General features: G+C 37.1%; 1 protein-coding gene across 4 annotated transcripts in view; it reads right to left on the reverse strand.

Annotated features, from left to right (window-relative positions):
• dpyda (dihydropyrimidine dehydrogenase a) overlaps positions 1–24,208 on the reverse strand; it is a 179,251-nt gene that overhangs the window by 93,421 nt on the left and 61,622 nt on the right. For all 4 annotated transcript variants that reach the window (XM_079863361.1, XM_079863359.1, XM_079863360.1 and 1 more), the window contains 3 exons: positions 20,809–21,019; positions 12,099–12,283; positions 7,642–7,857 (listed from right to left, as the gene is read on the reverse strand). In XM_079863361.1, coding sequence (XP_079719487.1) covers positions 7,642–7,857; positions 12,099–12,283; positions 20,809–21,019 — 612 coding nt within the window. The remainder of the gene's footprint in view (positions 1–7,641; positions 7,858–12,098; positions 12,284–20,808; positions 21,020–24,208) is intronic.

Here is a 24,208-nt window from a genome sequence, read left to right on the forward strand (position 1 = left end):
GAACGATCTGTGATTAAACAGGGGGCGTGAGGACAATAATGATACATTTTAGAAAGCAATCGTGAGGTAGTTCTCGGTCAAAAACCTCTCGTCAACAACCACTTTAGCAAAACAACTATATAGAATATGATTGAATAGCGTCATGTCTCAAAGAAAGCAGATAATATGAATCCTGAACTAGATTTTTTACATTTCCTGAATGATGCCAGAACGTTGTTATGTGGATGCTAAGGTGTTCTGAGTGGTTTTTAAAGTGTTGCTTTGTGGTTGCTAGGTTGTTTCTAGGAGACTGCTAACTGGCCTAAACGAAAAGCGTCAATAACATCTTAGTCACTAGATAGAGAGTCGGGTCATATCCCATATCATTTTTTTTTTAAGTTGCCAGCCAGCACCAGCATTTTTGATCATTTTCACAAAACAGAGATTCTAGTCCATCAACACCTCCAAAGCTTCAGTCCTATACCTCTTCCTGGGTCGACATTTCATTCGGCAATGTTAGGCAGTTTTGATATATATGCTGTTTAATAGTGATGATTGCGTTAGTTTACATGTGCGCAAGCAACTCTTCTATCGCTTATTTCTGCTTCTTCTATCGCTTATTTCTACTTCTTCTTTGCCAGTGTTTTGATCCAGAGATTCTGTACTCTTTCAGAAGATGTGTGATAGCGCCCCCTACCGTATAAAAGTGAAAACATGAATTTGCTGGAAAATTCCGTCAATAGCGGGGAAGTGCTGTCATAAAATTAAAATACATTTGTCATTCTGCCTAGTGACGGTGACATTTTTCTTTTTCTTTTTTTTTTAGAGAATTTAAATGTTTCTACATTATTTTAAAAAAAAATTATTGAAAATGAAAAAAAAAAAAAAACATTTTAAATTTGTTTGCCAAATGAAAAATCATACCTGATGATATGGTGATAGATCAATGCACAGTATCCACCCATGTTTAATCATTTTGAGATTGTCTGCATTAATTGTAGTAAGTAAAAGAAATCTGCCATTCTATCTAGTAATTGTATACATGTTCTGTTTTCAAATATTTGAAAGAAAAAAACTAAACAAATTTGTCTACATCTTATTTGCCACGTTAAATTATATGATGAAATATATCTGCATTATATGACCATCATGCACACTATATTTCGGTATCATCCTTATCAAGCAACATTAATTAGGTTTGTTAAGCGTGTGTGTGTGTATACCCTCAATAGAGTTGTGCTAGCCTCTCTCTCTCTCTCTCTCTCTCTCTCTCTCTCTTTCTTCACAGCAGGCCAGCATGCAGCTACGGGAGGCTATCCATCTCTCCGCTTTAACTCTGTCACAGAGCTGGAAGTGCAGAAATGGCTGTGTCACTTCCAAATACTCTCAAGGGACCCCATCCCAGAATTCTCTCCTGCTGGTGTGAAATGGAAATGAGCCTGAATACAGTGCATGCTGGGTTGTGCCAATCTCCAGCTACAGCGAGCGCTCTAAAGGAACTTAAACAGCTCTCCTTAGTACTAGTGCAGCAAAATTAATAGACATGTTTCTTTTCTCTTCATTTAACACATTTATATGAACCTTTCTGCATTTAATCAAGCAAAAAAATCAATTTAAAAATGCTCTTCAATAGTGGCGTTTCAAAATATATTGAAATTCTAGTTTAAAGTCAATGTGAAATCAAATAAATATAAATAGTACATACATACATATATACATATGACCGGATTTGTTTACTGGACATTACAACAATAAAATGGGTTGACTTTTCAGATACAGAATTTGTTTTATTTTACACCAACCCAACTAAACCGGTTTCTCCTTACAATCAATCATACATGGCGGATCCATGTCAGAAAAGAAACAAATATAGTATGTAAATAAATAAAAATCAAGTCCCTTTCACAGCAGACTGAGTCTAAGCATAACAAAACCAACGGAATATCTCATTATCCCACCCTGAGACCTGTAGCCCTTTAGCACACGAAACACTCATTTACAGAGTTACACATTACCAGCGCTACCTATTAAACACTCAAACCGTAAGAGGGTGTGGACGTGTGTATTGTGAGTGCGCGCGTGAGGTCCGTGACCTTTAACCTTTCCGTTCTTGATAAAAAATGCTGCAGTTGATTAAATCCTGGTCGCTAATTAGCAGAGAGACTTACAAAGCCATTCTGTAGATGCTGAGAGAGAAAGTGAACAGTGTGTGCGGTGGAGTGATGGGACACATCACACTTCATCTGTGTTACCATGGAGCTTCATCCACCATTTCTCATTAAATTAAAAACCTCGATCTGAGACGTACAGTAAATGTGTGCGCGCACAAATGGGCCGGCTTCCCCATGCAATTTCTTTTGTTTCAACTGCGGTTAAAAAGTTGAGAATCCGTCTTAATACGTCTTCATATTTACTTCATTCAGATTTGCCCACTAAATCCTCCTACGCTGAGGTGAGAAGGCATGTTCAAGAATAGACTGATGTGCAGAGAAAGTTTCGTAAGATAAAGTTAAAGAGTTTAAGAGCTTTCTGTGGTGGGCGGAAGTCTGGCGGGTCAACAGCAATCATTCCTTATTCTTCTCACGTGAAAGACACAAAGGAAGACCAACTACTAGCGCACGAGTATGTAAGCCAACGGCTAAAACTGGCACCTACAGGCCTCGTTTGGTGTGCTGATTGGCGGAAAACCGGCACATTTGCCATTAATCAGGTTAGCTCCAATTACAGGTGTGACTTAACCAGACTTGACCAGTCAAAAAGCTAATTGGGCTCAGTTGCCTTTGTATCCCGGCCTCGGCCCTGGAGGTAGCCTACGAATCCTTCTCTCTTTCCATAATTAGACCAAATGTATCAATCACATATCTAACAGTCCTGTAATTGGTGCGATCCATTCAACTACAAAAAAAGTGGCTCGTGAAAAATGGATGTAGAGCCAACTGGTCGTGAGGAAGACAACATCCTTTGCCCTCTTTTTCAAGCGAGTAGCAAGAAAACAACACGCTTTCATATGCCATACAGTTCATTAATCCTAATTAACGGTCACAGAGCTTTGTTAGGCAGTTCTCCACCGGTCTAGCACGCTAGCAAGCTAATTAGCGACGCCGAGCACAAACGATGAGAGCCAGAAGCGTGAAGATTCTCATATTTGTAGACAATCCTCTGAGCATCTCAAATTCTATCAATAGCATAAGCCGGTAATGTTGCGATAGGGGGGCCACCGATGGGGAAAAAAAAAGCACAGGATATTAAAAAAAGAGAAATCCCCTGTGTTTAAGGCGGGTGATAGCGGCGTAGCGGCTGTTCATTCATATTGACATTAAGAACTTCTTTATCTTTTTTCCCCAAAGAAAAGCCCCCTTACAATCTTCCCCACTGAGCACACAATAAAGAATAATATGATTTCTGTTTACAGAGATATCAGGTGGTATTTCGGCATATGCTGGCGGGCGATGGATGCAACAGTATATTACAGCCCAATCTGGCATCTACAAATGTCAAGAGTGAAGCAGGACTCGGAAGAGAATGTGGCGGGAGTTTGGGTGTGGGGGATCCATTTGAGCAAGGAAGTTCGCACAGACAACTTTGCGGGCGACCAACAGCCGTCCACTTCCTCTTTCAGGCAAGAAAGAAGGTTTTCAGAGCGGGAAGATAATGCGATCTTAAGCAAAATATCCAGATGGTGCACCGAGCTCCCAAGGTAAACCGACGCCGGCGCAATATCCAGCTTCTATTATAACGTTTCGAGATACCTCTTCCCTCCCACCGCCGTTTGTCTCTGGAAATAAAAAGCTGACCTTTTCTGAAGGGCCGGCGCACAGTTTATAAAAGCAGAAATGGAGGCAGGTGACAGGCGTCTATAAAAGAGGAACAGCTACATCACTCACTCACACATCAGAGCAGGAGAAACATCATTTACACACTTCACATGCTGTCCCTCACTGTCTGAAATCAGCCGAGTGCCGAGGACCATGGGTCGGAATAAACAATTTGACTCGATCTTCCCCGCTTCTGCCTCCTGTCAGTGGTATATGGAACTCGCTGCGTTACTATAGTGATATCTATCATGGGTTTGACTGCTTGCTTTTTATTTTTAATCTTGTTTTTTTTTTTTTTTTTGCATTTATTTATTTTCTTTTAATATCCCTAGTGCTGCTAATGAGTGGAAGGCAGCCAACACAGAACAAACATATGTTCCTGATTAATACTGACATTGCTAATAAAAGAGAATATTTAAAGTTAATAAAAACGAGTTTATGAATTGCAACTGTATTATTTTTTTTTTTTTCAATTATAAGTTTGAGTCTATAACATAGAAAAATAAAAGTAAGAATAATTAAAACTTTTTGAGTTCATGTTCATTTTAGTGACAACATTTATAATCATAACAATTCATAATCACACTTAAATAGCTTTAAGCACAGAATAAAGACGGAGGTGAGAATAACATCTGTCTCACGGTGTCATATCACCTTTCTCTCGACAGATTCATCTGTTAACTGTTCTTTAATTAAATTGAATGAAAGCCTCATAAAAATAATACTAAAATTGTTACCTGAGAGATCGGATGAAACACGAAGGAAAGCAAGAACACGAACGAGATCTCTCATGATGTTTCTAAATGTGATTAAATGGAGTGCAAATGCTTTTATCATGCTTTTAAGATTTGTCTGTAATATCACGTGTCACCTCTAAAGTTTCAGAAGAGATCTCAAATCAGGGCTCAGATTTGTCAAGACATTGCAGCCTGCAAATAAAAAAATATGAGCTTTTGAATATTCAAAGCAATATGAAATCAAACAATTCTTATCAATTTCTTCCAAGACCAAATGATCTGATTTTCTGTTTAACACTGAAGTCAAAAGTTACCTTTGTTAATGTCTTGACAAACATTCCTACATTAGTTTCTCATTTAATATGCTGTTGCAAATGGAAATATTATAACAAATATAAAAAGGGGTACAAAAATAGTGAATGCTGTTTCATGTTCACCTTAATGCTACAGATCAACGCTCTTTTCTGTCATCAATTATTTGATATGTGTTCATTTTTATTTCTCCAAAAGAATCTGAGAAGAAACATCAAAGACAATATCAGTACTTAAATTAAAAATTTAAATGAGAGCACAATTTAATTTCCTGAGGCAAATATTTTCAAACCAGTGTTGTTATTACTAAAACTAATAATAATTGTTTTTGTGAATTAAAAGCTGAAATAAAATAAAAATATTACATGAAAAACTTGACAACAAACTGAATTAAAATAAGTTGACTAAAAACTAAAATAAATGACTAAAACCAGAGACAATTTATATGAGACATGCCACTTCCTCAATCCTCAATACAAATATATAAGGAAAACCCGTAACGGCAAAGATGGCGGTTGTATGCACATGTCCCGCCCCTCCCGCTGGAAAGCCAATCATCTGCTTTTAACAGTCAGCAGCTGACCACTAAGGAGCGAATGTACAGTGACGTGACATAACTGCCATATTCAACCTGTGCTTTCGCGCTGTGACTGGCGTTGAGCCAAAGACGGACGCGCTCAGCGCTTGTCATAGGCTATATCACAACTGTTCAGTGTTTTTAACCACATAATGTTTATTTTAGGTTTCAGACATTTAAATACATATAATTGTTTAAGTGCTTGGCACAACACCGGCATTCTGGATAGAGACGTGAATGAAGTTGGTGTCGTGAACGTGAATCCTTGCGCATGCGTAGTAAAAGTATAGACTGTGGGGGAAAAGGCGTTTTAAACCTTATTTTGGGGCAAAGTCATCAAACTTTTTCAGCGATTTTTATCATATTTTACTGCTGTTTCTATACATGCAGTTTTCATGTCCCAGTGTCCAGTGAAAGTGCAGTTCTGACTTTCTGCCCATTCATTTAGATAGGAGCCTGTCTTGTTAGTCCGAAATAGCTGCCCGGAGGCGTTGCCAAGATGGCGGCCGAGTGGCACGACTTGCCTAAAAGGACTTTGCTAAAACTAAAATAAATCGGTCTGTTATTTGTTGATAGACCGTTGCGAAGTATAACACACCGTTGCCAAGAAAAACAGAGCGTTGCTATGGACGCAGGATTCTAACCATAGAGACGGAACAGACTATTTTCTTTAGCGGAAACAACACAATAGTTTTTAAATCAATACACTCCTTTTTAAAGGTGCCCTAGAATGGATTATTTTATTATTTTATAATGTTTCCTGGAGTGCCCTTATAATGTTAGTATGTTTTTTAGATCAAAATTTGTTATAATTTAGAAATAAAAGGCATATTTCCTAGCCTGATTTCATCCTTTGATTTGAACAGTCTGTTTGAAGGGGCGTGTCTGCTGAGAGACTTCAGTGTTGTTGCCCACTGCTGTGATTGGCTGACATGCTTGCATATGAAATATCTGGCATTACATGTAGAGCTATCTGGAAAACTTTTACTATTACAGCTTTTATACGTTTTTACTATTACAGCTATCGTGATTAACGAATCATGAGAAGTTTTTTAAGTATTTAGATCTATTCCCATCACATAAAAGGTTGCAGTGATGAGACCATTGAGCAGATAACAGCCTGTTGATCGCGTGAATGAAGATCTTATCACTGCAACGCGATTTACTGATTTATAAACAGTGTTGAACAACTTTGAGAGAAAGATTATCTGTCTGAACTTGAACAATTACACATCAGAAATTCACATAACCCACTGGTTCTCCAGAGGCTCGGATGAAGGAGCTAAAAAAATATTTTTGTGTTCATTTGTACATCCAAACACTGAGCAACTGCCATGCTTCGTTCGCTCGTTTGCAAGCCACGATGTCTCTCGAGGAAAAAACAATGTCGCGCTGGATAACGCAGTGTAAATTATCGTTAATAAAATCACTACTTACCGCTTGCGGGAATATAACGTTAGTTGAAATTGCCCCCTTCGTCCGTTTGAGACGCCGAGAGAAGCCTGGCTGCTTGATATATGTTCCAGGTTAGAAAAACAGTCCGTGGTGAAATGGACAGAGCAACTAACAACTTCGAATTAAACTGTAGCGGTATCCGATTATAGATAGATCTGCCATTTTCCCTATGATCCTCCTCCTGCTTGTTTCTTCCATAGACCGTATATAAACGGTTTCTTCACCTGCAGAACTTCTGATGATTCGGCTGCGCAGTTCCGCCTGGCACTGAGCATGGGCTGGCATATGCAAATTTTTGGAGGCGTACATATTAATGATCCCAACTGTTGCGTCACAGTCGGTGTTATGTGGAGATTTGCCTGTTTTTCAGGGGTGTTTTTCAAAAACGAGATTTAAATAAGAAAGAGAAAACTGTGGTGTTTGAGACTCACTGTATGCCATGTCCATGTACTGAACTCTTGTTATTTAACTATGCCAAGATAAATTCAATTTCACATTCTAGGGCACCTTTAAATCAATATTTTGTGTCAAATTATTGATTTATTTGGTGGGTAGCCATGTAATAAGCGGGATAATGTAGAGCGAGGTGGTTGTTATAGCGAATACAACCCCTTCAGGCTGATTCAAGACACCTCCGCGAGCCTGTCGGCGTTGTATTCGCTATAACAACCGCCTCTCTCTACATTATCCCTTACATAATGGAAATTATAAAACGAAACACCACTATAGTTTGATTAGCATTATGTGTGCAGTTCTTGCTAAGTACCTTGTCCAATGAAAACGTTTTGGTGAGGGCGAAACCCCAGCCCTGCTGGAAGGCCCTGCGGATCATGGCGGCGCTGGTGGTGGGTGGAGCGCTGGCCAGCCCGAACGGGTTGGGGAACTTGATTCCGCACATCTTCACGCTGATGTCCACCGCGTCAATGGGCGAGTAGAAGAGGGGCAGCTGGGGCGAACCGCTGACCGCCTGCCCGAAGATGGACTGTAACGACAAACAATTTAATATTTTTGATATTTTCCTACTCTATGAGGAGAAAAAATTGGCCGCTCTGAATTCCCAGCGGAAAGCTCACGGTCGTTCTGAATGCAAGTTTCCGAAGGTTACTCTGGTGTTGCGGTCTGCCACACGTGTGCATTTAAGGCTACAATGATCGTATGAGATTTCTGAGTGTGTTTGTGTGCAGCTTTGTTTATCTCTTCACATCATGGCACAAAAGCAGCAAACAGCAGTCATACATCAGCTCTCTCTCTAATGAGCCTCACGTTTATCAAACACGTATGATTGCCCTTGTGGTGATGTCACAGCCGCATAATGAACGAGGGGGTGTCAAGTGAAGAGAAAATGAGAGCAGGAACATGACAGCCCACATCCTCCACAGAGAGTCCTCGTCACGGGATGTTTCTCTCGCTATCTTCCTCTCTCTCCCCGAGACAAACACTGCCGAGGGACGTTCCTGAACTCACTCGGGCCCTGACGGATGTGCTGGAGTTGTCAAACACTTTGTACACCAGATAGATCTTTGGCAGATGATATGCTATTGATTTTTCTTTTTTCAGAAGCACTTAACGTAATTAGCATCTAAGATTTAAGAACAAAATGATCATTTGAGGAATGATTTGCACTTCAAAAATTCTGTCACATTCACTCACCGCCATGTCGTTCCAAAACAAAGAATCTTTTTTCTGAGGAACACATAAAGAAAAGGTCTGAAGACTGTGTTAGTTGCATTCAATAAAGAAACTAGACCAAAACTATCAAGCTTCATAAAGCACCATAATAAAAGTAATCGATATGACTTCTGAATACGATAGGTTTGTGTGATAGATATACAGACCAAAATGTACTTTGCTATACCCTTCAGTGGTCTGTTCACCACAGTGACCGGATCATTGAATCAGTGAGTTCAACTTACAAACTGATCGGTCTGATTCATTAATGAATCATTCACAGCAGTGATGTGAGCTGAATCAAATGATTCCCTGAACATTTTTGACTTTAAAGAATGATTCTCTGCTTGATGACTCATGAATCAATAAAAACTAGGGTGATTTTCAGGGAGTCACAACATATATTTCAATCTGTTGGTCACACAAAGCTGAATCATGTGAATCATTTTTCTTATACATTTATATCTGTTTTTTTGTTTTGTTGTTGTTGTTTTTGTCATTTCAACATATGGAATAAATTCATATTTCATTCTTAGGTGAGCTAAGGTGCTTGTAAATTTTATGTAATAAATTTAAGATGAATAAGAAGATATCATAATCGTCCTGACTTAAGATGGGTTCTTTCTCAAACCTATTTGCATAGTGAATAAAAGGCAACAGGTTCCGGAAATAAAAATGTACATTTATTTTCTCGATACGGCAATTGGTTTTTAACGATAACTTATAAACCTTTAAATTCAGACCTACTGTAAGCTCAGAGGTTGTTAATCAATGGTATATGCTTTTGTTGAAGCCATCAGCACACATTATTTTAACTTTTATTGTCAATAATCATGCTCAAAAGCAGAATTCCAGAATGGAAAAACTACATTACTTTGTTTACATTGATTCTGCAAAGATTAATTTTTTTTTTTTTTTTTTTTTTAATTAAAGTTTGTAATGTTGTGATGTAGCTTGGTACATGGCTTATAAATCTTTGATGAAGACTTTTTTTTAAATCTCTTTGGAAAAAATTTATAGTAAAAATACTTTCGCAACCAAGGTCTCTGAAAAAGTGGGCGGTCACTGTTGCACTCTATTGTGATTGGTCATGTAGTCCTATCATGGTCTATATATAACTGAAACACAGGCTAAAAACTCAGCTAACACTACCATTTTTCTATTTGCAAGCACTTTTATTTCCTTCAGGAAACACAAATCGAGTTTATTTTATTGAGAAACACGTGAAACGTATATAAAAACATGAGTGATATTAAATGCCCAGGGACAAGTACATGAACACACCTCAGAGCTCTCAGGTGGGACTTGTTTTAAACTGATCTGAGAGCTGTTCTTATATTAATCTTGCAATCTTTCTGCAAATGACTCTATTCGTTCCCTCAGCTGCGGTCCATTACCGTAAAAAACAACAACGCAATCTGTTGCCTTCCCTCGAACACTACACATGGTAATTTCATCAGCAAATAAACAGTTATCTCTGCTTTGCTCTGGCCACAGACATGGACAGACTATTAACCCCTCACTGACCCACCACTGCTGGAGAAGAGCTGCACTTAACCGTGAGATTCCCCCATATTGAGGTCAAATACCTTCAGGAGTATCACCCCTTGCGTCTTAGAGCACTCAACGAGACATTAGACAGACCATTTACTTAGAATTTAGTGCTAATATGGTAGAGGTCAGATTTCCAATGGCTTCAAGATTCTGGTCAAATTAAATATGTTTTACCAATGTCAAAAAGTTGTCCATAGTTGTCCAAAACAAGTGCTTATTAGTGTAGCCTATGTTATAAATGTTTATATTTATAGTCTCGAATAAGTCTAATAAGACACGTACTTCTCAGAATTCAACCAATCAGATGACGACTTTGAAACTCCCAAAGTGTTTCCCAATTTGTGTGCTTGAAGGCCGAGTCTGAGACTATGTACAATATGACAAGGAATGTGTGTAATGTAAACAAGGTCAATTTGAAGTAATCTGCAATGGAAAAAAAAAGCAAAACACTCACTGATGCGCCGCCTCCTTTTGTATCTGCCCATGAGTAAACTGTCATATAGTCATGCAAACAGTCATTGTTTTGTCACATGTATCTCCATAATTACATTATACATGTCATGGCTCTTTAATTTCTGCCTGGATTATGATGGTTTTATTGGTGCATGGTTTTGATGGGTTTAGCAGCATGAACAGCTACTGCTGTCTCTGCAGGGTCTCAGTCTGCATGTGTGTGTGTTTGACAGGCAGGGGGCCCCTATAAGCCCCTCTCAGGAGCCCAGGCTGATCTGGCTAAGCTAACGGGACAATCCGAAGTGCTCTCTCTCCCTCCCTGACCTCCCTCCTTCACTCTCCACAGTTACTTTGCTAGTAGCAAACTAATTAAGCCGAACAAGTGTGCATTGCCAGTGCCTCTGAGGTGAGATTTACGGAATAATCCTGTGCGGAACAGCGTTCTCGCTGTGTGGCCCCGGCGAGCGGCTCTGAAGCCACAGGAAGACCATTGTCCTACCGCCTGCTATAATGCTAATTTATTCCTTATTGTGCTCTGATTACTCATAAACATACTCATATTGAGAGGCTTTTGTATCCAGCGGTGTCACAGCTCACTCTTTGTAGAGCGCATGTAAAGCTCTCATCTACATAATTAATCAGCACTCCAAATCCTCCTTTTCCATTGGGTTTTGTGATCTTAACACGGGACATAATCAGGGCAACATCTGTTTCGGTCTCATCAGCACAAAAGCAAGTGTTTTCAAATGTGAATGTGTCGAGGAAATGAACTTGGGTGTGTGTTTACGGTGCCAGATCTCAAAATATTGTCATTTGGGCAGCTGACATGACATCTCACAGCAGGGACAGCAAATTATTATAAATGCCATTATTACCTAATTATTATGTGTGTATCTTGGATAACCTCATCTTAAAGGGTTATTTTGCTTAAAAAATACATAGTCATCTTTTACTTATCCTCATGGCGTTCCAAAAACGTGTGATATATATATATAAAGTGTGGAACACAAAAGCATGGTTCCAAAAAAGAACAAAAAGGAACCATGTCACATACATCTCATGTTTGCCTATTGAAGTCATACACTCAAAGACGTAAAACTTTTTTTTTTTTTTTGCAGAAAACAGGCCCCTAAAAAGCTTTCCAATCTTATTTGCACTTAAACATTGTGGCTCAAGATGCTTCACAGCAGATTGTACATGAATAATGTCAAACGTCATTGGTTTATGTGCATCTCGTGACCAATTACAGCACATTTGAACACAAGTGCAAATGAGATTCGAGAGCTACAGCGTAAAGGAATATTTTCATATTTTCGAGACGCAAAAACATATGGCTTCTGAAGAGTTGGTTTATAGTGTATGAGTCATATGGAGGTCCCAATGCTTTTATGGTTTATTTTTCAGGGTTTTTCACTATATGCAAAACAGCAGGTCAGGTATTGTGCAAAACATCACCACAGAAATAAAGTCATGGATTTTGTACATCGCATAGGTGACAATTTTCATGTTTGGGTGCATTATTCCTTTAACTTTATTCCTGAAAAGTACCTGTAAGTATGTGTGCATGTGCCAGGAGGCCTGTTTCCCATCATTGACTGCTTCTACTGTGGTATTGGCCAGACCGGCCACATCGCCCCCAGCGAACACCCACGGCTCACTAGTCTGCATGCTCTCTGGGTCCACCTCAGGAAGCCCCCATCTGTTTAACCTGATGGGAGCCATGGCCTCGATCACTGCAGAGAGAGAGAGAGAGAGAGAGGGAGAAAACTGATAAAGGAAAGGGTAAATTCATGAGAGGAAAGAGGCAACATGGAAAAAGACCTGCGGAAAAAGAAAAACCTGATAGACTGGAAATGGCAAGAAAATAATATGAAGTCACTGACAAGACAAATGGCGAGAGTTCCCCCCTCCCCAGTGGCGTTTCTTTTTCTTTTTGCGAGCTTAATGTAACATCTCCTGGAGCATTTCATTCACTGTTAGTAACGTTAGCAGGAAGATACTCTGTCAAACTGATCTACATTCTGAAATGACCACCCCTCCTCTCTCTTGAACACACACCGTCCATCTTCTGAAGGCACGGCTGCTCGGCATGGACTGCGTCCTACATTTATCAATGAAGAAAATTCCAAATACTGATCTAAGGACAGGAGGCCCAAGATTTATTGCACATTATGAGGATTACTAAGGACAAATGAAACTCCTCTCTCTCCTTATGGAGTCAAAAAGTCAGCTGTATATCGGACAATGTTACTAAATAATCACAAATGAATGTTATCATCTATGGAAGAATTGTATTAATTAATGTGACTTTATACAACCTGAAATGGTAAAAATCTATATGTAGAAATGAATTGTAAATGATTGCAAAGTGTTACAATAATATATAACATCATAATACACAACATAACATAATTTTATGAATTTTAAATTGTAACAGTAAACAAGTCTACTGCCAACATACAAACAAAGGTATTGTAAATCTCTAATTTACGGTGGAATATTATATTATATTATATTATATTATATTATATTATATTATATTATATTATATTATATTATATTATATTATATTAGTTACATCCATGATGATTCCTGATGGACCAGAATATTTAAATATTAGTTTTAATAAACAGTCTTGATGCCCTGCGTTGTGACCGTGTCTGTTTACACAGTATATCGAAATCTTTTATTTCCTGTTTTCCATGATATGTCCCCTTTAATAACAGACAGCAACAAGAATACACACCAACAATCAGATTTCCCAAACATTAAAAATTCGAAATTGTGTATAAACTCCAAACACCAGAGCCAAACCAATACTTCTAAGTAACAACAAATTGAGTTTTCCTCTTCCTCCTCATAACTAAGCTTTCGATTTTCTTGCGGGCGATTAAAGCGACCGGCTGACAGGAAGTGATGTTAAGAACTAAGTAGGCTGGCAGGTCAGTTCAAAGACAGAGAGGAAGAGAGATTGGCTCCTTCACTTGACACTGTGCCTGGTATCCTGATCGTCAACACTTTTTCTTAATCTTCTTCTCTATTATTTTCCCCCCTTTATCTCCCTCTAATGTCTAGAGTTCTCTGCAATTGCCTAGACCTATTCAACAGCTTCATGTATCCTATTTCAACACACACGCTAACAGTGAGTTGTTTTTCTTTCTCTCCTGTCCGCTCTGGAGAGCTAGTAGAGTGTGTCAGGCCTCTCATAGCCCTCAGAGATCATTCTTAAGTAAAGCAGCAACTCTCTCTCGCTCTCTCGCTCTCTCTCTCTCCTCCACACACTCTACCCATGGGCATTCTCCTCACTGACAGATGCAAATTGCAAAGGTCCATTAAGCAGAGGAATCCACACTGGATAAAGGAGAGGACGGGGATTGCGGACAAGCACACTATAGGATAGTAGCTCATTCCATCAGAATGACTTCCTATTGGTCTCTGCTGCAATGGCACACATTTAGTTTGTGCACAGTTAGTTAGTAGTAAGTTAGTTAAACCATTTTTAATTCTTGTTAATCAAATCAAGGAATGCTCTGGGTTAAATAGCATATAAAAGCATAGTTAACAGAAAATTTTTAATTCTGTCATCCTTTACTCACTCTCATGCAGTTCCAAACCTGTATGCTGTGGAACACACAAATATAATTGTTTGAAGAATTGCTCACATCAAAATTTTAATTAATGTTGTTTTCTTTTGTTTTCTTTTTTCTTTTTCTTTTTTTTATATAATTTTTATTTTATTAATTTCATTATTTGAATTTATTTTTATAATTTTTCTATTTTATTAATTTAATTATTTCATTTCATTTAATTTCATCATTTAATTTAATTTCATTATTTCGTTTTATTTATTTTATTTTCATTGTATGTATTTCATTTCATTATTTCATTTCAATATTTCATTTTTTCATTTATTCATTTATTTATAAGCACATATTTTTGAACCTTGAACTGTAAAAGGACTTATTTTTGTTTCCGAACAATATCTAGGCAACATATTAAATTAAATCAAGACTTGCTTTATATAAAAAAAAAAATTGTATTAGACCAGTGCTGATGCCAAATATCTTCACTAATTAATGCTGATTACTATTGATATGATTAATATTAAATGTACTAATCTATAAAACTAAACAGATTTTTCATAAGAAAACAAACTAAATATTGGTCTAGTCCTCACATCATATAACTACAGAAGACCTTTTATGGAGTATTTTTGTACTTCTTGGAGCTTGACAATCCCCATATTGGAAGAGCAGCCAATAGACTTTGCAATACATCTGTTTAACTTCCACAAAAGCATAAAAGTCATATTGGTTTGGAATGGCATGAGGATGAGTAAATAAAGACAAGATCTTAAATTATTCTCAATCTGTTCTAATTTACTGGTGTTTCAGTGTATAAAGCCTTGCGTTTGACTGTGTCGAGCTCAAATGCACGTTGCTTCTCAGTCTTGTGCAGGAGAAAGCAAGCGGCCTCATTACCACTGATGGAGTGTGATTAATGGAATGCTGATGTTTGAATATTCGTCCGACCGGGTGGATGGGGGCGGAGCCTTGGCTGGAGTGACAGGAGCTGGGTACAGAACACTCCATCACAATCCAGCCCCTCTCCCCCACAAAGAAGAGATGGGGGAAAGAAAAAACAGCCAAGTGTGGCGAGGGATCAAATCATCTGTTAGCTCCAGTGGGCAGGCCCGCTAGATTACCAGCCAACTTTTCTAGCCATGTCAGCTGTTCTGGTACCAGCCCTCGACGGCCGTGGCCAGACCAATCTGACGAGGCACTTGAGTGGGCAAGTAATTCATATTTCCTAAATGAAAGAACACAGATGGAAACAAAAAAAACACCATCCCTCAGCATTTTTTAGCACAACTAAGTGAAGGTGCGGCGTGGACGGATCTGAGGCAGTTGCTTGTGTTTTAAAACGCAATATCTGAAATGCAGAAGTACACTAAGATGACAATAAAACAAAAATAGGGACCGAGATGAACACAGGCATGTACGAACAAGACAAGACAGCTGCACACACAACTACCTCTAACCTCCTCAAAATTATTATTCAATAGGCAAAATTACAATAGCTGGCTTTCGGTCAAGTACACCATTTCCTGCTCCTGCTAAGAGGTGATTTGGTGTGCTTTAATTAACCTTGTAGACTAATTGCTAATAATGATAACCCTCTCCTGCTGAGCAGACATTGCCTGATGTTTAACATGTTGCACAGATGCTGTGAGCAGGTCAGACATTGTACAATAGTGCTAATAATACTTACGAAACAACCAGAGGTGCTAAATTCAAGGTGAGGACAAACTCAGATTCAAACTCAGAAGAAATTATAGGACCAAAAAGGGGCAAACCGTAAAGGCATAACTGCATTGCTGTGATGTTTGCTGAATAAATGTATATGTAATAATGCTTTCTGTGAAGCCTGTACATATATGCATTATACATATACAGGGTCCCTACACATCTTCGATTTCAACTCCAAAACCTTTCTGTAGATTCTTCAGAACATTTTTAACATAAATGGTTTATACAGCATTATATTTGGCATATAGTACAGTCATTTGTTTTAAATATATTTTTAATTGATTTTCTCAAAATGATAACATGCTTACTTGATGAGAAGAAACCTAAAACGTGCATAACGTGTATTCTTGTGTAATGAAAATGTACGCCTTAAATTCATTCAGTTATGTTATGATTAAAACTCTGCTTGTATGATACATTTTTAGAAAACTGAATAGGGGGATAGTCTGGAAATGCAAATATACTTCTCCAGAGCTGGAAATTACTCAATTCAAATTCCATGGGCACACTTGACTGAAAAGTTTCACATGGCGAATGTTTATGCTGATTGATTGCAATTAGCTTTGAAGACAAAAAACAAAAATGTTGCCATTAGGTTTAAAGAAAAAGCTTAATTCAAATATATGATATATATTTAATATCCTTTAAACAAACTAAATACTAGACTGATTACTGAGAACCAAAATTGACCACAATGACTTCTTATATATATATATATATATATATATATATATATATATATATATATATACAGTGCTATGCATAAGTTTAGACATCCATGCTAAAGTTGACTAAAAAGAGGAATAAAAAATCATCTTTTGAAAATTGAACTTAATGCCTTAATTAAAAAAATTAGGAAAAATCCAACCTTTAAGGACACCAATTTTCTTTGTGAATAAATAATGTATCGTAAATAAATAAATATTCTTCCTTAAAATACAGGGTGCATAAGTTTGGACACCCCTATGTTAAATTCCCATAGAGGCAGGCAGATTTTAATTTTTAAGGGCCAGTTACTTCATGGAGCCAGGATACTATGCATCCTGATAAAGTTCCCTTGGCCTTTGGAATTAAAATAGCCCCACATCATCACATAGCCTTCACCATACCTAGAGATTGGCATGGGGTACTTTCCATAAGATCATCTCTCAATGCAAATCAAACCAGCTATTAGGCTAACTGAAATAAAACCATGCCAATCTCTAGGTATGGTGAAGGCTATGTGATGATGTGGGGCTATTTTAATTCCAAAGGCCAAGGGAACTTTATCAGGATGCATAGTATCCTGGATCCATGAAGTAACTGGCCTTTAAAAATAAAAATCTGCCTCTATGGGAATTTAACATAGGGGTGTCCAAACTTATGCACCCTGTATTTTAAGGAAGAATATTTATTTATTTACGATACATTATTTATTCACAAAGAAAATTGGTGTCCTTAAAGGTTGGATTTTTCCTAATTTTTTAAATTAAGGCATTAAGTTCAGTTTCCAAAAGATGATTTTTTATTCCTCTTTTTAGTCAACTTTAGTATGGGTGCCTAAACTTATGCATAGCACTGTATATATATATATATATATATATATATATATATATATATATATATATATATATATATATATATATATATAAGAAGTCATTGTGGTCAATTTTGGTTCTCAGTAATCAGTCTAGTATTTAGTTTGTTTAAAGGATATTAAGATATTTTAGTGGGATTTGTACTTTTTTGTAGTGTACATAATTTCTAATATACTGTATATATATATATATATATATATATATATATATATATATATATATTAAAATGTATAACAAATTACAGTAATGTTACAAAAAAGGAGTCTTCAGAAAAGTATGATGATTTCCACAAAGACATTAAGCGACACAACTGTTTTAAACATTGATGATAATGATTAAAGAAAAATGTTTTTTGAGCAGCAAATCAGCATATTAGAATGATTTCTGAAGGATCATGTGACACTCAAGACTGGAGTAATGACGCTGAACATTCAGCTTTGCATCGCAAGAATAAATTACATTATACAATATATGAAAATAGATAACAGTTATTTTAAATTGCAATAATATTTTGCAATATTACTGTTTTTACTGTATTTTTTATCAAATAAATGCAGCATTGGTGAGCATAAGAGACTTCTTTTAAAAACTGTTTTTTAAAAATCTTACACACTAGCAACTTTTGAATGGTACTCTATAACCAAAATAATTCTCACTGGCATTTGCACAAAATATGTTCTTAATACGCATAAAAGCATGTTGCAGCTGATGAAACAGCGGGCTTTAGTTTTAGACAGTTTGCTGTGTTACTGCACACTGGTCAGTGAGTAAACTCATAGCGTGGGTGGGATGAATCTCATTATCGTGAATTCATGTAATCTCCAGTCAGCTCTGGAGTCTGGACACTACAGTCTCTCAGTGACACCTTGTTTTTTTTTAATGCAACCCTAATTGAAAATCATAGTGGGTCTGCCCTTTCGCAGCGTGATCTAATTAGTGGACTTCAAAATCATGCCAGAAAAAGTTGTAGTCTGTCATCAGCCATGAACACACTGTATACTGCAGCCCACCAATAATTAGCAGCTGATTACAGTTATTACATGATTGAATTGTAACAATTTATATTATTAATCAGCTCTTAACTGAGTTCATTTAACTACATGAATGACATGCTGTGATCACAAGTACCTGACCATATCTATCAGTACTAGAGACCAACAGGTTGGATATAGCACAATTGCTTCAGTTTACCAGAGGGATTACACTAAAATTTGTTAGAAAAAAATAAAAAACAAGCACTGTAATAAACGGCCGAAATAAATGCAGTGCATTTCACACACTGCTATTGGTCACGGTTCAGGGACTTGGCGAACAGATAATTATACGGTTGAAATGAAGATGGTGACTCTGGCGCTGGTGACTCTCACTCTAATGGACGCACAGTCTCTCTCTTCGCCCTGTAATCACGTCACTAAGACCGTCCAGGAATAATTTTGGGGTTGTGACTGCGGGTAATGACTTGCGTTTGCTCCCAGAGGGTTGACTGCAGGAGCTCAATGCTAATCCATTCACACTCTGCTTTAAGAAGATTTCCATTTGGTAACAGCATCAAACTCATTCATCACCACACTACCATCAAAGACAAACACATACAATCTTAACACCATTACAGCAACACATCAGTTAAAGTCTCTGTGTTGCCTTGAAATGTTGATGTTTGGCAAAAAAAAAAAAAAAAAGTATGGAAGCCCATTTCCACAAAAGTGTGAAATAAAGTTTAAAATGAAAACTAAAAGTAACATTGTGTGATATACAGTTGTGTGACATTTAAAGATATTAAGTCACAATTGTGATATATTATCATAATCACAATTCACCACAATTACTAGAAATTAAGTAAAAACTATATATATTTATAAACTTTCAATTGTGAGATGTTGTTACAGTTATGAGATATAAAATACAAAATTTGATATAAATTTGCAATTGAGATCATGAGATATAGTCATAATAATATGTTTATAAATGTAAATGTTCAATGTAAATTATATCTGTCATTATATAATGTTTTAATAACTTAATTAAAGAAAGTTATTTAATAATGTCAACATGTACCATATGCAAATTGTAAAGCAATTAACCCTGACCAGTAATGTGTTCTGTTATAATATTCAGCTAAATGAAATATTATAACAGAACACATTATATTGCACTTAATATTCAATTATATACAAATTTAATTAATATTATAATAATTATTAGATTAATAATATTACATATAATACACAATTATATTATGTTAATATAATGAAACATTTTATACACTTTATAGTAGTTTCATTCTCCTAACTATAAGTAACTTTGCAACTAGATGTCAACTAACTCTCATTAGAGTATTAGTAGACTGTTAGGTTAGGGTTCGGGTTAGTGGAATACTCTAATGAGAATTAGTTGACATGTAGTTGCAAAGTTACTTATAGTTAATAGAATGTCAAAAGTGGACCATCAAACTCAAGTCTTACCCAAACTTCACCAACTGATTTCCAGACTTTCTGTGATAAGAAGTGAGTGGATTAGCAGGGACCTGGGATAGTTGGTCAAATTTACCCTTGTACCCTTCACTACTTAATCAGAGAACACTGGTGCGGCAGGACAGCCAAGCTAATTCACCCTAAATCAAACGAATAAATCCCTGAAACAACACCAACAACATGGGCCTCATCCATTTGGAAATGGCAGGCGTTCAGGGCACTGATGGGTTTACTTACAGCATAATGAGCCCGAGTCCAATCCACAAACACTGTTTAGAATCACTAAATTTACTGAGAGACATTAGGACTGTTCCAGCACCTAGTGACTATTCCCAACATACAGTAGGAAGAATCCTGAATAAAAACTATTCCTCATAAGTAAACAGGCAGCAACCCTGTTTTAAACTGTAAATAAACTGTAAAAATTCTGGAGGATTCTACTTGAAAAAAAAAAAAAAAAAATCACATTTAAATTCACCATGAAATAAAAATGGAAAATTCTTGTTTTTGTATGGAATATTGCAGTGTTTATTATAAATGCTTTATCCATGCACATCATTCATTTTTAAAATGTATGTGCCGTTCGTAATATTTAATAAACAAAATTCCTCTCTCTCTTGCAGCGACATCTCTTCTCTTCTCTGATGATGTCTTTACTGGTGTGAGGGCGGGGCAACCTGTCACTCACATGAGATCGACCAATAGCAAACCACAATGATTCAACAATCCAAACAATTCCCAAAGGACAAAATAAAGACCCGCCTTACATTTTTTCTTATACTTGAAGCCGTTTCACTCGGATATGCGTCACAATAAGGAAGAAAAGACTAATCGCAGGTTCCATTTCATGCTGACTTTAACGACAGCTTTGTGTTTATCTATAATAAGAAACATACAGTACCTGCGGGGTCGTTCATCAGAGAGCCGAAAGCACTGATGATATAGTCGGCCTTCAGTCGTATGATCTGCTCCTCATCCTCCAGCCACTGTCCCGATTCGGTTTGCTCGCTTCGGCAGAACTCCATTCCATGGACCCGGCCTCCCTTTAGCAACACCTCACGTGGAGACAGGAAGGGCAGGAACTCACATTTCTCCTCCTTGGCCAGCTCCATCTAAACACATCATAAAGATTACAATTCACATTAATTGTCTAAGGCCCTGAAACAAAAAGTACTCATGTACAAAGATTCTAGCTAGATAACAAATCTTTTCACAGAATATCTGAAATGTCTCAGGATACACATTTAACACAATGAAATAAATATGACATGAAATGTTTGAAATGATTCTCTCTGCATAATGCATACTCTTTCACATAAAGTACTTTTTTAAAAATAGCATGCAGTATACAGCATGAAGAGCACAGTATGCAGTAAGCAGTGAGCTAGTTTGAAGAGAATCTTGCTGTGCAAATTAGTTACATTTAGATAATTGCCAGCTAACTGAATTTACAACAAATCCAATGGTACAGACATTTGAAGGTAACTCAACCACCCCCATTGAATCGTGAGAAATGCACACTTACAGTGTGGTCCAAACATTTGCATCTTGAATATTCAACTTGAATATATATGCATGCTAATATTTAAAAGTGGTTGGGATCAGTAAATTTTTTTGAATGTTTTTGAAAGAAGACTCTTATACACACCAAGGCTGCATTTTTTTTAAACTGACAGTAATACTGTGAAATATTATTACTTAATTTAATATATTTTAAAATATAATATACTCCTGTGATCATTACTCAAGTCTTCAGTGTCACATGATCCTTCAGAAATCATTCTAATTTGCTGCTTTGGTACTAAAGAAACATTTCTTATTATTATAAATGCTGAATACAGGTATTCATTTCTTTCTTTTATTCAAATCTCACTGACCCAAAACTTTTCACAAAAAAAATAAAAAATTAAAATTGGACCTCATTGACTTGCATTATAAGGACTTGCATTGTAAGACATTTTTCAACATGCATTATCTTATTTTATGTTCCACAGAAGAAAGAAAGTCAAACCGGTTTGGAATTACATGAAGGTGAGTAAATGATGAAAGTACTAAATTTTTAGGTGAACTATCTCTTTAAGCATGTTTCTGATCTTAAAACTGATCTGAAGTGCGAAGTTAGCGGCAAGCGCACATAACAACAAACAGCAAAGGTCACGTCTTTTACCCGGCCAGGAGATAATGAAGCGTGTGATTATGAGAGCGGTGTACCTCGTTAAAAACATCAAGTGCAACTTGGCTTGATGGAAGCACATCAGAAAGTTTACAGATTTTCAGATACAGATTATCTCTCCGATTAAAAAAAAAAAAAAAACAGAGAAGAAAAGGGGCGGCTAAATCACCTGAAAGAAGTCCACCAGTTTTGCGGAGGGGGCCGGTGGGAGGAATGTAGTCGTGCGGTGACAATTCTATTTCCTTATTACTAAGTTTCCATAAATTGACTCAGTCCACGTCAATGCACAATCGAGCACTCTGTTCTGATTATATACGCCTACAGGAGCCTTAAACTTAATATAGCTTATAAACAGCTCTAATGAGTTGAAGATGATGGCGGCCGTATTAGCCGAGCGTCTTCACTGGAGAGTGTAAACAGATGTGAATAATTACTGCGCTTTAACGTACTTTGTCTTAATGTGGTGGGCGATGTGAAGAACAATGTGTGAATCAGACTTGAAGGTGAAGTGTGTAATTTTTCTGATGTTAAAATACTTTCAAACTCCACTTTCAAATGTGCTGTAAGTGAGACTTGAATAGAACAGAAGCTGCTTCCATCCATGCATTTTAATGTGAATTGTGGGTTATTGCATAAAAAAAAAACATTGAATATGAACACAAAGATGCAAATAATTTCTAAAAACATGTGTAAAAACGTATGCGCTCAATTGAGGCAGATATTTTTTATCCCATAAGAAGACGTGCAATAAACTATGATGGAAACAACAACAAAACTCACGTGGCCTTTACCTCAACAAAGGATGTGATTGGATATCTTGAATATCTTGTTATTCTGAAATGCCTGAGACAAAGTCTGTCATCAAAATGATTTGGTATAATGACCTCCCAGAAATGTCTCACACAATTGCATTGGCAAACACCAGGCATCTGAATGCAAGAGAACATGACAGCGTTTATTGCGCTTCATCTGTGCGCTCTGAGGCGCAAGTAATTTATGACGTACGGAAAAAGAGCAACAGTGACTTCCCCGACTGCAGCAACTTTGATTTTTAATACAGATATTTTGCGGCAGTTTCCCAAGAAGTTACGATTTTGTTCTCTTGAACACATGGGATGGAAACATTATTCGCTAATGTTTTATGCAATATTTCAATTTTGCACATAAGTGAAAGGGGCTATGTAGAATTCAGAAAGCCAAGAAAGTTTCCCAAAGCCAACTATGGATGCAAGTTCCGTCATTACCAACACAATTCAATGGAACTTGCGACGTTAGTTGGCTAACGATGCTTTTGGGAAACACACCCCGGAAGAGCTCTTTCGGCATTATCCTGAACATTGTACAAGCATTCGTTTCATGTGAACGGAAGAGAGGCTCTCTGGAGCGCGTGTAAATCCGTGCATGCTTTTGATTTTAACGTTTAAAAAAAAAATCAGTCCACAGGCTTTCATAGACAACCTAGGAAGTCTGGGACTCGTTTTGTTCTGTTACAAGCTGTTCACACATTAACAATAAAGAAGCGATTAATACATGAAAATTCTTCCCTATAGACCCTTTAAATTCACAACTTTGATTGGAAACATTGCTGCTGTGGCTTTTTTGCTGCTTTGCTCTGACTCAACCAATGGTGTGATTTTGGAGGCGGGGCTACATGTTTGGAAAACATTTTTCTTTTTTTAAATGATTGAAATGATTAGATTATCAGACATTTTACAGTTGTACCTTGGCATTTCATTTTTACTTTGTGAACTTCATCAAGCAACGTAATTTTTTTTTTTTTTTAGAGAAAGACAACTTTATGGGCCAGTACTTTGTCCTAGCCCTGTATCAAAAACATAATGATGAAAAAAATAACTTCCCTCAGTACATCATTCTGACGCACATATTTCACAGCTTTGTCTAAATGGAGCTGATCATGACACGTTTAGCCGGCTGGCATCATTACCAGTGTGGAAGCAGGTATATAGCTCACTAGAGAGCCCTGTGTGTGAGTAGGACAATTGACAGTAATCTCCCCCTGAAAGCAAAGGCATGTCTGCAATAAATGAGAGTGGAAAGGCTTAGGAGCGGTGTCAGTGGTCTAGAGAGCGAGGACACTCTCACAGAGGCTCTTCATAAATCTCTGCTT

The sequence above is a fragment of the Squalius cephalus genome (assembly GCF_949319135.1).
Source record: "Squalius cephalus genome assembly, chromosome: 25".
NCBI classification, from domain to species: domain Eukaryota; kingdom Metazoa; phylum Chordata; class Actinopteri; order Cypriniformes; family Leuciscidae; genus Squalius; species Squalius cephalus.